Source organism: Balaenoptera borealis (genome assembly GCF_965194805.1).
Source record: "Balaenoptera borealis genome assembly, chromosome: 21".
Classification (NCBI taxonomy): Eukaryota; Metazoa; Chordata; class Mammalia; order Artiodactyla; family Balaenopteridae; genus Balaenoptera; species Balaenoptera borealis.
In genome coordinates this window covers 13,152,768-13,165,436 of record NC_138880.1, presented here as the reverse complement: position 1 = coordinate 13,165,436, position 12,669 = coordinate 13,152,768, and the positions used below count along the sequence as shown (strand labels likewise).

The 12,669-nt window shown below is 39.2% G+C and overlaps 1 protein-coding gene across 8 annotated transcripts in view; it reads left to right on the top strand.

Moving 5' to 3' along the window:
- Positions 1 to 12,669, top strand: part of WRN (WRN RecQ like helicase) — a 125,918-nt gene that overhangs the window by 59,042 nt on the left and 54,207 nt on the right. For all 8 annotated transcript variants that reach the window (XM_082374930.1, XM_082374931.1, XM_082374927.1 and 5 more), the window contains 2 exons: positions 134 to 240; positions 6,978 to 7,165. In XM_082374930.1, coding sequence (XP_082231056.1) covers positions 134 to 240; positions 6,978 to 7,165 — 295 coding nt within the window. The remainder of the gene's footprint in view (positions 1 to 133; positions 241 to 6,977; positions 7,166 to 12,669) is intronic.

Below are 12,669 nucleotides of genomic sequence, written 5' to 3'. Positions count from 1 at the left end.
TTGATTTGAATTATTTATACTACTTTCTGTAATATTTATGTATTCTAATGAAGATGGTGGTAACAATTTAGATGCGTGTATTACTTTTTTTGAACTTTATTTTCTCCATTTACATATTTTTCTTTTTTTATAGGTATCACACTTATTGCTGTGGATGAAGCTCACTGTATTTCTGAGTGGGGACATGATTTTAGAAGTTCATTCAGAACTTTGGGCTCCATAAAGGCAGTACTCCCATCGGTAAGCTTTGTCAAGTGCAATGTCTTGAAATGACTTTCTTACCAAGGGAGAGTCCAGGATTGGGGAATGGCCAAAAAGCTGAAGATTCCTCTATGAAAGGGCAAATGGATGATGTAAGCAGGTGAAAGATTTTTTAAAAAAATTCTAACCTTGACTTCCTTCTAAGGTTGGCATGTAATTTATTGAGGAATACTATAGAGCAGGACTTGGCAAACTTTTTCTGGTTCTCACACTTTCTTTCCTAATTATAAAGAACAGGAAAGTTTTACATGAGTGTTCTATATGAATGGCATATTTTATACAAAGAGCTTAAAAACTTATAATATTCGCATCCATTTTATTTTTTATTTTGAAAAATTATGGATTCACAGGCAATTGTAAAAAAAAAAAAAAATGTACAGGAATGTTCTATGTACTGTTTCCCCAGTGGTAATATCTTGAATAACTGTAGTATAGTATCAAGTAGGTATATGACATTGCTACAGTTTGTTCTTAGTTCACTAGTTTTATAAGTGTGTATGGGTATGTATGTATATTGTCCTATATAGTTTTATCTCATATGTATGTTTGTATAACTACCATTGCAATCAAGGTACAGAACTATTCCATTACCATAGGCTCCCTGGAGCCGTCCTTTTACAGGCATACCCACCGTTCCCATCACCCCTAACCCTAACCCCTGGTGACCACTAATCTGGTCTCCATTTGTATAATTTTGTTATTTCACCAATGTTAAATAAATTGAGTTGTATGGTTTGTCACCTTTTGGAACTGGCTTATGTGAGTAAACCAAAAAAAAAGTATTAGAAATTATTTGTTATTCTTTTGATAGATTATCTAGTTCAACCTCATTTCTTATTAAGCGTGCTTTTTGAGAGCTATCTTAAATATGGTTTCTTTTTTGTTAGCTCTTCTCATAAAGATTTGATTGGAGCAGACATTACAATAAAACAAAACAAATGAACAAAAAACTTGAATGTAACACTTAGTAAGGATATATTGGAAGAGAATCAAAGTAATGTGAATTGAGCTCCAACTATGGGACTGGCCTTGGGTCAGTGTTTTTATCTTGGTTAACCCTCATAACAATCCAGCAACATAAATATCTTCATTACTTTCTTCTTTTTAAAAAAATTTTTTTAATATAATTTTTAAAGGTTACACTCTATTTACAGTTATTACAAAATATTGGCTCTATTCCCTGTGTTGTACAATACATCCTTGAGCCTATCTTACACCCAGTAGTTTGTACCTCCCACTCCCTTACCCCTATGTCGCCCCTCCCCACTGCCCACTAGTTTCATTACCTTCCTCTTGAAACAGTTCTTCTCTTACCAGTAAGATAGCACACTCTCTGGTTCTCTTCCTTCCTTATTATCTCTTCTTTCTCAATTTCCTCTGCTTATTTCTTTTCATCTCCCTGCCCTTTTAACATTGGCATGCCTGAAACCTTAGTCATTGGACCTATTCTCTTTCCTCTCTGTACTTACTTCCTTGGTCATTTCATCCAACATATGGTTTTAACTAAAATCTATATGCTGACAACTCCCAGATTTATATCCTCACCCTGAATTGATACCAGCAATGTATGAGTGGTTCAGTTTCTCTCCCTCCTTTTTAGCATTTGCTGTTATTATTACTATTTTTTATTTTAATCATTTTATGGATTAATATACGTATATATACACACACACTCTTACATAAACGTTAGCTGCCTGTTCACCGTCTCTCTACTTAGATGCCTGACAGGCATCTGAAACGTAAGCTATTCTTAACTTCCTGATATTCTCCCCATCCCAGAACAGCTCTTCCCTCAATCTCCCCCATCTCATTGAGTAGCAGCTGCATCCTTCTGGTGCTCAGGCCAAGATTTTTGGAATTTTCTTCCACCCTTCTTTTTCTCTTACAGTCTGCCCCACATTTAAACAGTAAAGAAATCTCATGAGGTCTTCAGAATATGTACAGAATCTGATCACTTCTCTCTTGATCCCTGCTACCACCCTGGTACAAGCCACCGTCTCCTTTCACCTGGCTACTACAGCAGTCTCCTGGTTGGTCTGTTTTCACTCTCACCCTCCTTAGTCTATTTCAGTACAGCATCCAGAGCGATACTTTGAAAATGTAAGTCAGACAGATCATGTCTTCTGCTCAGAACCCTCTGGTTGCAGACCATTTCACTCTAAATAAAGACACTACATATCGTAAATGATCTGGACTTTATTTTCTCTTTGACCTCATCCTCTGCTACTTGTCTCCTCATTCACTGGCTTCTATCCTCACTGTTTGTTTTCGTTGATATTCTTCAAAGGTGCCAACTGTGCTCCTACCTTAGGGCTTTGCTCCCACTCTTCCCTCTCCCTGAATAATTTTCCCCTGGGTAGTTCATATGATGTATCCCTCACTTTTCTCAAGTCTGCTGAAATATTACCTTTTTTTTTAGGCCTCCTGGGCCACCATATTCAAAATTTCAAATTAACCCCTCTCCCCCAGCCATCAGCTTTCCTCATATTCCTTTCCTGTTTTTAAAATCGCACTTATCACTGTTTAACTTAATGTATTAATAATACATTTTGTCTATTGCCTGTGGGTCCCCACCAGAATATTCTTTGTGGGGAGGGTTTTTTGCTGATTTGGTTTATAAAATCTACAACAGTACCTGGCACATAGTGAGTGTTCCATAAGTAATGGGGTAAATGAATAAATGAATTTCGATGAGAAAGCTGAGAATGTGAGAAGTAACTTTCCCACACAGGCAGTGAGTGGTAGGGCCGGGCAGTGCTCCACAGTGGGACACTATGCTAGTTTCTAAAGCAAATGATTCGAAAGAAGTTTAAAATAGTTTCTGCCCTAAAGTAGCACATAGTCCAGTAAAGGAGTTTAGATTCAGAATTACCTATAAAAGTAGAAGCAATAGTACCAAACAATAAATGGTGTATGGAACAGTATGAATAATATAGAAAGATTAATAGTGTTAATAGTACCTGTATAGAGAAAGAAGATATATGTATGGTGAAAGTCACTAGGCTCAGGTTCCTTGAGGACTGCTTTCTATTAATTTAGAACGGTTTAAAGTAAGCTTTTAGAAACTAGGAAGATTGCTTTCTTTAATCCTTTCCTGGGCCTTTGATTCTAGAAGGATTGTGTTAGAGGAGTTTTAAATGTTTTATGCAGTTCTGAAACACTTTTCAGTGTTGAATTAAGTCTTTTATTATGTCAGGCTGTGGACTCCATTAGATTCTTTTCATTTCTTGGGATGATTCACTGTAGCACAGGATGTTCGTCAAGCAATGGCTGAGAAAACCTTTTTCCCTTAATGTTTTCATGAATTCTCTTTATTAGCTAAGTGGTGAGAAATGCCACCTGGTGGTTGTAGGACTCTCATTTTCCTCACTGTTCTCAGTGCTTTTTTTTCTTCTAATCACTTATCACCCTGCGACAACTGGCGTAAACCCACAGTGCTTCACACCATATTATTTCAGTAAGTTCAAAAATAGCAAAAAATCATTAACTCATTTTGCATAAAGATTCCCATTTGGAGAGAATCTGACAAAATGAGTCTCAAGAAAGAGCAGCCAGGTAGAAAGCTTTACATCAGCCTTAAAAGTCTATGAAATTCAAATAAGAGGGACTGTGAGAAATGTGAGACATGTTGGATCTTCCCATTACTTTCTCCCCAGCCCTTTCACAAAGATCAGCACATAGTAGACACTCAGGAACTATTTGGAGTTAGTGAATGAATGAATGAATGAATGAAGCATGATATTATAGAGTACATAGATTAACTATACCACCCAAATTTAGAAGCAGATATAGTTCTTTGAATTTGTAGCTGTGACACCATTGAAGTACATGTCTAAGGCATTCCTAAATTTATAGTCACAAGATTAATTTACATTTTGTTGCTTGTTTTAACCAAATTTGGCACTTATTACCAAAGAAACCAAGATTTGCCAACTGAAAGAACAAGTTTCATGAGTTAAGAACTTGATATAACTGAGTGACAGGGTAATTTATCACCCACACCAGTTTGCTTTTGAAAATTAAAAGGTGCAAGCTATTAATAACTATGCTGTGATGACAGGATAAACTGAGAGTATCCCAGCAAACCAGGCTGTATGGACACCTTTCTCCTAACCAGCCTGTGTGTTGTTTTTACACTTCACTGTAGTTTATAACTTTTTTTTTAATTTTTTTTTTAGTTTATAACTTTTAAGCACCAAAGATTCTAAGGGAGAATATTCTGTTCATTTCTGAAGTGAAAGTAAATATTGTTCCATTAAGTTTAATACATTCCATTACTTTATTCTGTTTTCTAAGTGGTGGAAGCAACATTCTTAACTGTGACTTTCTAGAACGTTGGCAAAGGAGGGAATTTATAATGATTTTTCCTGTTAGCAGGTCACTAGAATAAGGAGTTTCTAGTGGCAAAGTGGGAATTTTTAAGTTAGAAGAGAGGTTAACATCCTGTAGCCCTCTCCATCTCATTTTGATGAAAAAACTGAGGCCAAGAGAAGTTAGCCTTTTCCAAAGTCAGTGGCAAGTCTGGGAGTAGTGGCCATGTCTCTGCAGTTCTTTTGTAGAATTCTTTTCAGTTGTTGCCATAATATCAGTGATAGCTGACACTTCTTGAGTGCTTACTAGACACTAGACCTTTGTGTTCAGCACACTAGACCTTTTATCCCATTTGGTCTTCACAGTGACTTTATGAGGTTGTTGCTATTATTACAGCCATCTTATAGATGAGGATACCAAAGTTTAGAGAGTGAAATAAACAGCTCAAGGGACTTCCCTGGCAGTCCACTGGTTAGGACTCTGCGCTTCCACCGGAGGGGACACGGGTTCAATCCCTGGTCAGGGAACTAAGATCCCGCAAGCCGTGTGGCATGGCCAAAAATATATATATGTGTAAAAAAAAAAAAAACAGCTCAAAATCTCACATCTAGTTAGTGGCAAAGGCAGGCTTTGAACTCAGACAATTGATTCTAAACGAGATTTTTACACCACTGTGCTGCTTTTTGCCAGATTTTTCTACTAACTTCTTTAAAATGTGTTATGGTTCGCGCTTATTTCCTTCTTTTCACAAAAACATTGCTCGTCCATTCATACATTATATTGCTTAGAAACAAACCAGGCCCTCGTTTCTTATAGTCTCTATCCTGAAAAATTCTGTCTTTATGTGTGTATGCGGTTAAACAACAAGCATTTTTTAGTGCATTTGTAAATTGTTTGAGTAACGCACTTACATTGATGGAACTCTGTTGTTGTGAGGGTGAGAATATGCGTGTCCTAAGAACTTCAGTGTTTCAACTTCCCTTATTCTCAGCCATATATTTGCTATAGATATTTTTATTTGCTATTAAGACATAAAGCAGGTATATACATATATATTAAGCCTTGATTAGAGAAACTAACTTCTTTATAAATTGGCATATTCATATATAAGTTGTTAGGCAGACACTCTCTAAATTCAGAGAACAGTCTGATTCTAAGCCAAAAATCAATTAAGTTAATTTGGGGTATTTTAAAAATAATTTCACAGAATTTAAGGATAGAGAATACAAAAATGCCAATTACCTGGTCACATTGATTTTGATATAATTTTTTCCCATTTAAAAATTACTCCCAAACTTAATTGATTTTTTTACATGAGCTTTGAGATAATTTTTAATTCAGTAAAGCTATATTGATTGTAAAAATAGTTTTTAATAAATTGTGTTTTTCAAATTCTGTAATTGCTTTTTTACAAATTGCACTTAAATTTTCATGTATATACGATAATTGCTTAAACTGATTTGTGAGGTAGATGTATTGTGTCTGAAGAACTATGTTATGAGGATATTATTTACTGTATTTGTAATAAGCTAAAAAGAGTATTAAGAAAGTTGTAATCTTGGATATTGAGCAGCTAATGATATAGGAACAATTTTTCTGATTATGAAATAATAGCATAGTTGATTAGGACTCCTTTTGATAATAGTGACAGAAATATTAAATCTAGTTTCATGGGAGGTGTGTTGTTATCCCACTTTAGAATTTCTGAAAGATCACATGCTCATGTTTTTCCTGGTACCTGCTGTGCCTCCTGCTTTGGCTGCTAGCGCAGTCAAGAAGTCTTCGCTAGATTGAAAATAGAACATGACTCGGTTGCTCAAGGAATCAGTTAATAATAGATGTTTCATTCTCTCCTTTTTTCTTTTACGTAGTATGCCACGATTAACCCACTAAAACTGGTGAGAGGTTATCCAGATCACTGAGAGCTTTTCTTTTACAATAGATCTGAAAAGCCATCGACCAATATATTTAATATAGGAGACAAAAAAGACTTGGGCTTTGTATAGGTAGATTTTCAGTGAATGAAGGGTTTATAATTTGTGAATGATAGATTAATGAAAAATAAGACATAACATACCCCTCATTTGTACCAGCACTATTATAAATGTAAAAATAATAAATGGAGAGGTAGATAGTTAATAAATGGACTTAATTTAATAAGGTAGATTGCATTTAGAAATCTTACAAATTTAGTGTTTTATTTGAATGATTTCTCAGAAGGCTGAGAAACAAGTATGAAGGAAGTGTTTTTCTCTTCTTTGAAAGAAAATAATTTTAAAGTTGCATTTTTAACCCTGTTCCTCTGTTCCTCCTGTAATTGTCTTCCAGTCTCTTTCTAAGAGGCAGTAGATGTTGGGAATTATTGCGCTCTTCCCTTGGTTAAAAATCACTTTTACTTATTTCAGGTTCCAATTGTTGCACTGACTGCTACTGCAAGTTCTTCAATCCGAGAAGACATTGTACGTTGCTTAAAACTGACGGATCCTCACATTACCTGTACTGGTTTTGATCGACCAAACTTGTATTTAGAAGTTGGACGAAAAACAGGAAACATCCTTCAAGATCTGAAGCAATTTCTTGTCCAGAAGACAAGGTGAGAATTTCATGGTTGATAAATTTTAGTAACTATTTTCTTCTAATTTTTAAAAAATGTATTTTATTTTTTAAAGTTATTTCCTTCTAATGTATATTTAACATATTTCAAATTCTGCTTAGCTTTGGTTCCAGTCAAGTGTGATGTTATATAATCAGTGACTGAGGAAGGTAGAAACTAATTCTTCTAATATTTTTATATTCCATACTGTTACTTGAAGGGGACATAAACTCTTAATAATTGACAAACAACAAAAACAAATGAGTCTTTTATCTGAATTCTGCCTAGTTCACTAGTTATATGACTAACTTGAGTATTAAGGAATTTAAAAAGTCATCTTAATAATAAATACTTTTTGAGCCCATATCATATGCCAAGGACTATCGTAGGTGCTTCATATAAGTGATCTAGTTTGATCCTTGTAACTGCTCAGTAAGCTACATATTCTTTTCATTTTACTGATGAAGAGACTTTCACTAGCTCTTCTTCCTATGTATTTTGCTTGGAGGCATTTTATATGTATGCTAAGAAAGCTTCCCTGAGCCTTATTCCCTGATTTGTCTTCTCAGTGAAAAGCTTATAACTTTCGTGTTATGAAATGTGTTTTTAAGTCAGAGTAGATGGAAATAATGTTTGTCCTACCAATATAAACAGAAAACAAATATAGGAAAATAGGGTTTAAAGAATATCATTAGTGTTTTCCTTTTCAGAAAGGGGTAAAAAGAAGATTGACCCTAGGTAAGGAAACCCTATGGTAACTCTTGGGGTCCTTTAGGATGAATTTAAATGTAGAGTTCACTCTTGGCTTGACTGTCCTGTATTCACATTAAAGCAAGAATGTAATGAATATACTCTGGGTGTTCTGCCTGCTCTAGGGATCTCTCCAAAGTGAATATGCATCATACTTCACTTTCTTTCTGTCCTAAAGGTAAAACTTTCTCTTGAAGAAGGCTATTTATTTTAGGTTAGAGTATCCACAATCAGATCCTTATTTACTTTCCTAATGTTTGATCCTTTTCAGTCCATAGTATTCTCAGTCTCTATGGCATTTCCCCCTAACCCTCTCCTTTTTTTTTTTTTTTCCTGACATTGTGATTATATTGTCCTCTTATGATATCTTATGTAAATAATTTCTTCTCACTATCTTTCATGTTAATTCTGCTAACTGAGGTTTTTATTACTTTTTAGCTCAGACTGTTATAGTCTCTCCTAACAGACATCCTTGCTCCTCAGGGCTCCCTGATTTTCAGATTTATCATCTGAAAGCACATCCCTGGGTCATGGTGTTCCTTTCCTGTGGACTAAAGGCCAGACTCCTTAGGCTAACATCCAAGACCATCCAAAGATTTTGATATTGAATGTGACAGTGGTTTTTCTAAAAGCAAACCTGGAAAGATTTTGTACCCATTTTCAATCCTCCAAGAAGAGTTGTGGTAGCAGGGAACCATTCAGAGTCAGAATGCTCTCTGCAAATCTTGGGCAAATAGAAATTTACCTCTTGATGAGCACTGACATGGAGGGTAAATTAAGACTTCAAAGTATTACCTTTTATTTTCATTTTCTTCCTTTCATTTAATTCTGCCATTTGTTTATCACTATTCACATTTTTTCTCTTCATTGAGCTAACATGTTTCTTAAACTCTGATCTTATTTGTTTTCTATATGCATGGTGCATTTAAATTAGATCAGCCCCTCTCACCTATCTAATTTAATGGTTAAATGATGATAGATTTTTTTCCCCCTCAGGAAATTGTTATGAGGAAATAACAGTCTTTAGTAAACCTCTTGGCAAAGTAATGAATCCTTTTGTAATAGTGAGGTAAGAGATAGATGGGCTTCAGGCTGAGCAGCTGCAGCCAGTCTCCTGCTGACACTTTGAGATAAGATGCCAGGAGGAGCATTGGGCCCTGAGACCACAATTTCCTCATTCTGTGGTCAATGGGATTTCTCAGCCTGACACGTGTGCAGAGAAAGTCCTCAGTCATCCCCTAAGGAATTTGGGATGACACAACTCTAGGGGAGGGGCCAAAGGCGGGAGGAGATGCCAGCCCATAATACGTCCTGCCAGCCTCCCAGAAACCTTTGTGCTGGAATCCATCTAGACTGAGAGATGCGTGTGATGCCCCAAGAAGGACCCTGAGTCAGGCCAGATATGGGCAAAAGCAAGATGATTGGCCAGAGACAACTTGGAAGACTGCCCCCATGTAAGTGATCTAAGCCACCCCTATTGGGTGCAGCTCACTCTGCGAGTTCGCCCATGTGCTCTTCCGCACCAGCCTTTTGGGCTGGTTGAGTCCATGCAGCCGGGTTCTGAATCTTTTAGACGCCTGGTCCCGGGGGATACACCCCAGTGTAAGAAAAATAATCATAGGATAATGACTATATAATCAAAATATCCTCCCCAAGGAATCCCTGGCAACTGCAACATTTTTCTCTGCGCAAGGAACTAAGTTCAACCAGAGACGTCTGATTTAGGGTCGATGGGGATCTAGGGGACACTCTGGACCCGTTCCAAATTAAAGCCTCCTGGTGAATGTTTCCAGGACACCGGATTCCTTTCCTAGGTGAGCCTCTTTGTCCTTGGTTGCAGCTTGCTCAACATGGGAGGATCCCCTTCTAAGCCAGAAGAAACACCTCTGGGATGTGTCCTTAAGAACTGGAAGCTTTTAAAATTAGACAGGCTAAGAAAGAAAAAGCTTAAGTTTTACTATAAGACTGCCTGGCCTTTATATGTTGGGGGATGGAGAAACATGACCCAAAAATGGGCCTCTAAATTATAAAACCATCTTGCAACTGCATCTTTATTGCCGTAGGTTGGGAAAATGGACTGAGTTTCCCTATGTCCAGGCCTTCGTGTCCCTTTACCAGAATCCTGCTCTATGCGGCTCTGGTAATAAGAGGCCTGGAGAATCAGAGAATTCTCTCGACATTCTAGACGGTCCTCATTTAACTCCCCCAAACTCTCAGGAGGGAAACCGAGCCTCTCCTACTCCTACAAGTACCCTTGCTTCTCAGGATCCTCCTGGCCAGTCCCAAACCTCGCCTCCCTATGCCCCTCTATACACACTGGTACCCCAGGATGAAAAAGCTAGTCCCACGGGGGTAACCCGTAGTGGGACTTCCTATCACCGAGGATCAGGGAGAATATGCCCTCTTGGGCAAGTGGCAAATGGCGAAGGCACAATCAGAGTACACGTGCCCTTCTTCCTAACCGATTTAGCCCATTGCAAACAAAGGCTGGGCCAATTTTCTGAAGACCCTACTAGGTTTATTGAAGGATTTCAGGCCCTAACCCTGGCCTTTGATTTAACCTGGAAGGATGTCCAAATAGTACTATCTACCTGCTGTACCCGTGAGGAGAAAGAAGCAAAGGATTTGGACAGCAGCCCAGGGGCACGCTGACCAGCTCTCCAGGGACCAACCCAACATTTATGATATGGGTGGGGACGCAGTCCCAAATCAGGATCCCCCTTATAAGTCCCTGGGGGGGAATGAGGGCCAGGAACCACGTGATTCAATGCCTGTTAGAAGGAATGAGAAAATGTATTAGAAAACCTATCAACTATGAAGAGGTCAGGGAAGTGACCCAAGAGAAAGAAGAAAACCCAGCCTTCTTTCAGGGATGGCTTGTGGAGGGTTTTAGAAAATTTACTAACATAGACCCCTCCACTCCTGAGGGTCAGTCCCTGCTTGGACAACATTTTATCAGACAGTCTGCCGCTGATATTAGGTGAAAACTCCAAAAGTTACAATTAGGCCCACAAGCTCCCATGCCCAAACTCCTAGAGGTGGCCTTTGGGGTATTTAATAATCGAGATCAAACTGAGGAGGAGGAAAGAACTCGGCGTGAGTTGAGGCAGGCCAAGGCTCAAGCAAGTTAAACTGATAGGCCTTGCTGTCAGACACACCTTTGAAGTTGAAGTTACCTTGCAACTTCAGGGCAACCCAAAGGGGCCAAGAAGCTTCAGCCATCAGTCTGGAGGTAAGACCAACAAGGGGGAGTGCTCCAAATGCAAGTCAGCCGGCCCCTGGGCCCGTGAATGCCAGAGAAGCCCCCCAGGCCATGCCCAGTCTGCAAGCAGACTGGTCATTGGAGATGGGACTGCCTTTGGCCCCGACAGGGAAGAGGGGCCCCCACTCCTGAGATGGCCGTGCTGGGCAACTGAGGTGGCCCTGGGATTCTGGCAGCTCTCCCCCGTGAGATGTCTGTCTCCATCAAGGAGCCCTGGGTCGTTCTTGATGTGGCAGGTAAGAAGATCAATTTTTAAATTGATATCGGAGCCACATACTCTGGCCTAATTTCTCACGCTGGACCCCTTTCCTCTAAAAGCTGCACAGTGACGTGTTGACGGAAAGCCTCGCACCCATTGCTTCACTGGGCTCTCGCTTGGCAATTTGAACAGTGTTTGATCTCACATGCCTTTTTGGTTGTCCCTAAGTGTCCTGTGCCACTATTGGAGAGAGACCTTCTGGGCTCCCTTGGGGCCATATTACGGTTAGGAGGCCCCAGGCAGCCCCTTATCTTGAGCCTGACTAAGGCAGATCAACAAGAAGAGCAAGGGCCTGTTCCCAGCCATATTCTCCAACCAGTGAACCAGTTTGGGACAAAGGAGTCCCTGGGAGGGCCATAAACACCCAACCTGTAAAAATTAGCTTTAAGCCAGAAGCCACTTACCCTAACAAGAGACAGTACCCCATAAGATTGGAAGCAAAAAAAGGGTTACAACTCCTCATAGATAACTTCTTAAAACATGGCCTCTTCGTGCCCTGTCAGTCTCCATGTAACACCCCTATTCTGCCAGTTGTGAAGCCAAATGGAGAACATAGGATAGTGCATGACCTCAGAGCAGTAAATGATGCTGTGGTTCGCATACACCCCCTTATGGCCAATCCTTGTAACGTATTAGTCCAGGTCACTGAGGATGCTAAATGGTTTACTGTGCTCAACCTCAAGGATGTCTTCTAGTTCATCCTAGTTCATCCCTCATCACAATATCTGTTTGCCTTCTAGTGGACTAACTCCCACTTGGGCCAGATGCAACACACCTGGACAGTACTGCCTCAGGGGCTTCGGGACAGCCCACACTTGTTCGCCCAGGCCCTAGGAAAGGAACTAAGGGAGATAACACCTAAAGGAAGGGGCTATTCTACAGTATGTAGATGTTGATCTATTAACATGTAGCCCCTCCATGGAGGCCTCAGATCAGAACACCACTGAAATTCTTAATTTCCCTGGGACCCGGGGTTACAAGGTCCCCAGAAAAAGGCACATATCTCAAAGCAACAAGTTAAATACCTGGGATACATTATAAACCTTGGAAGTAGACAACTATCTCCAGACAGAAAACAAGCTATATTAGGCCTAAGTGCTCCAAAGACAAAAAAAAACCATCTCTGTACCTTTTTAGGCATGGCAGGATTTTACAGAATCTGGATCCCAGGATTTGGGCTAATGGCTAAGCCCCTGTGTGAAGCTACTAAAGGCCCAGATACAGAACCATTAC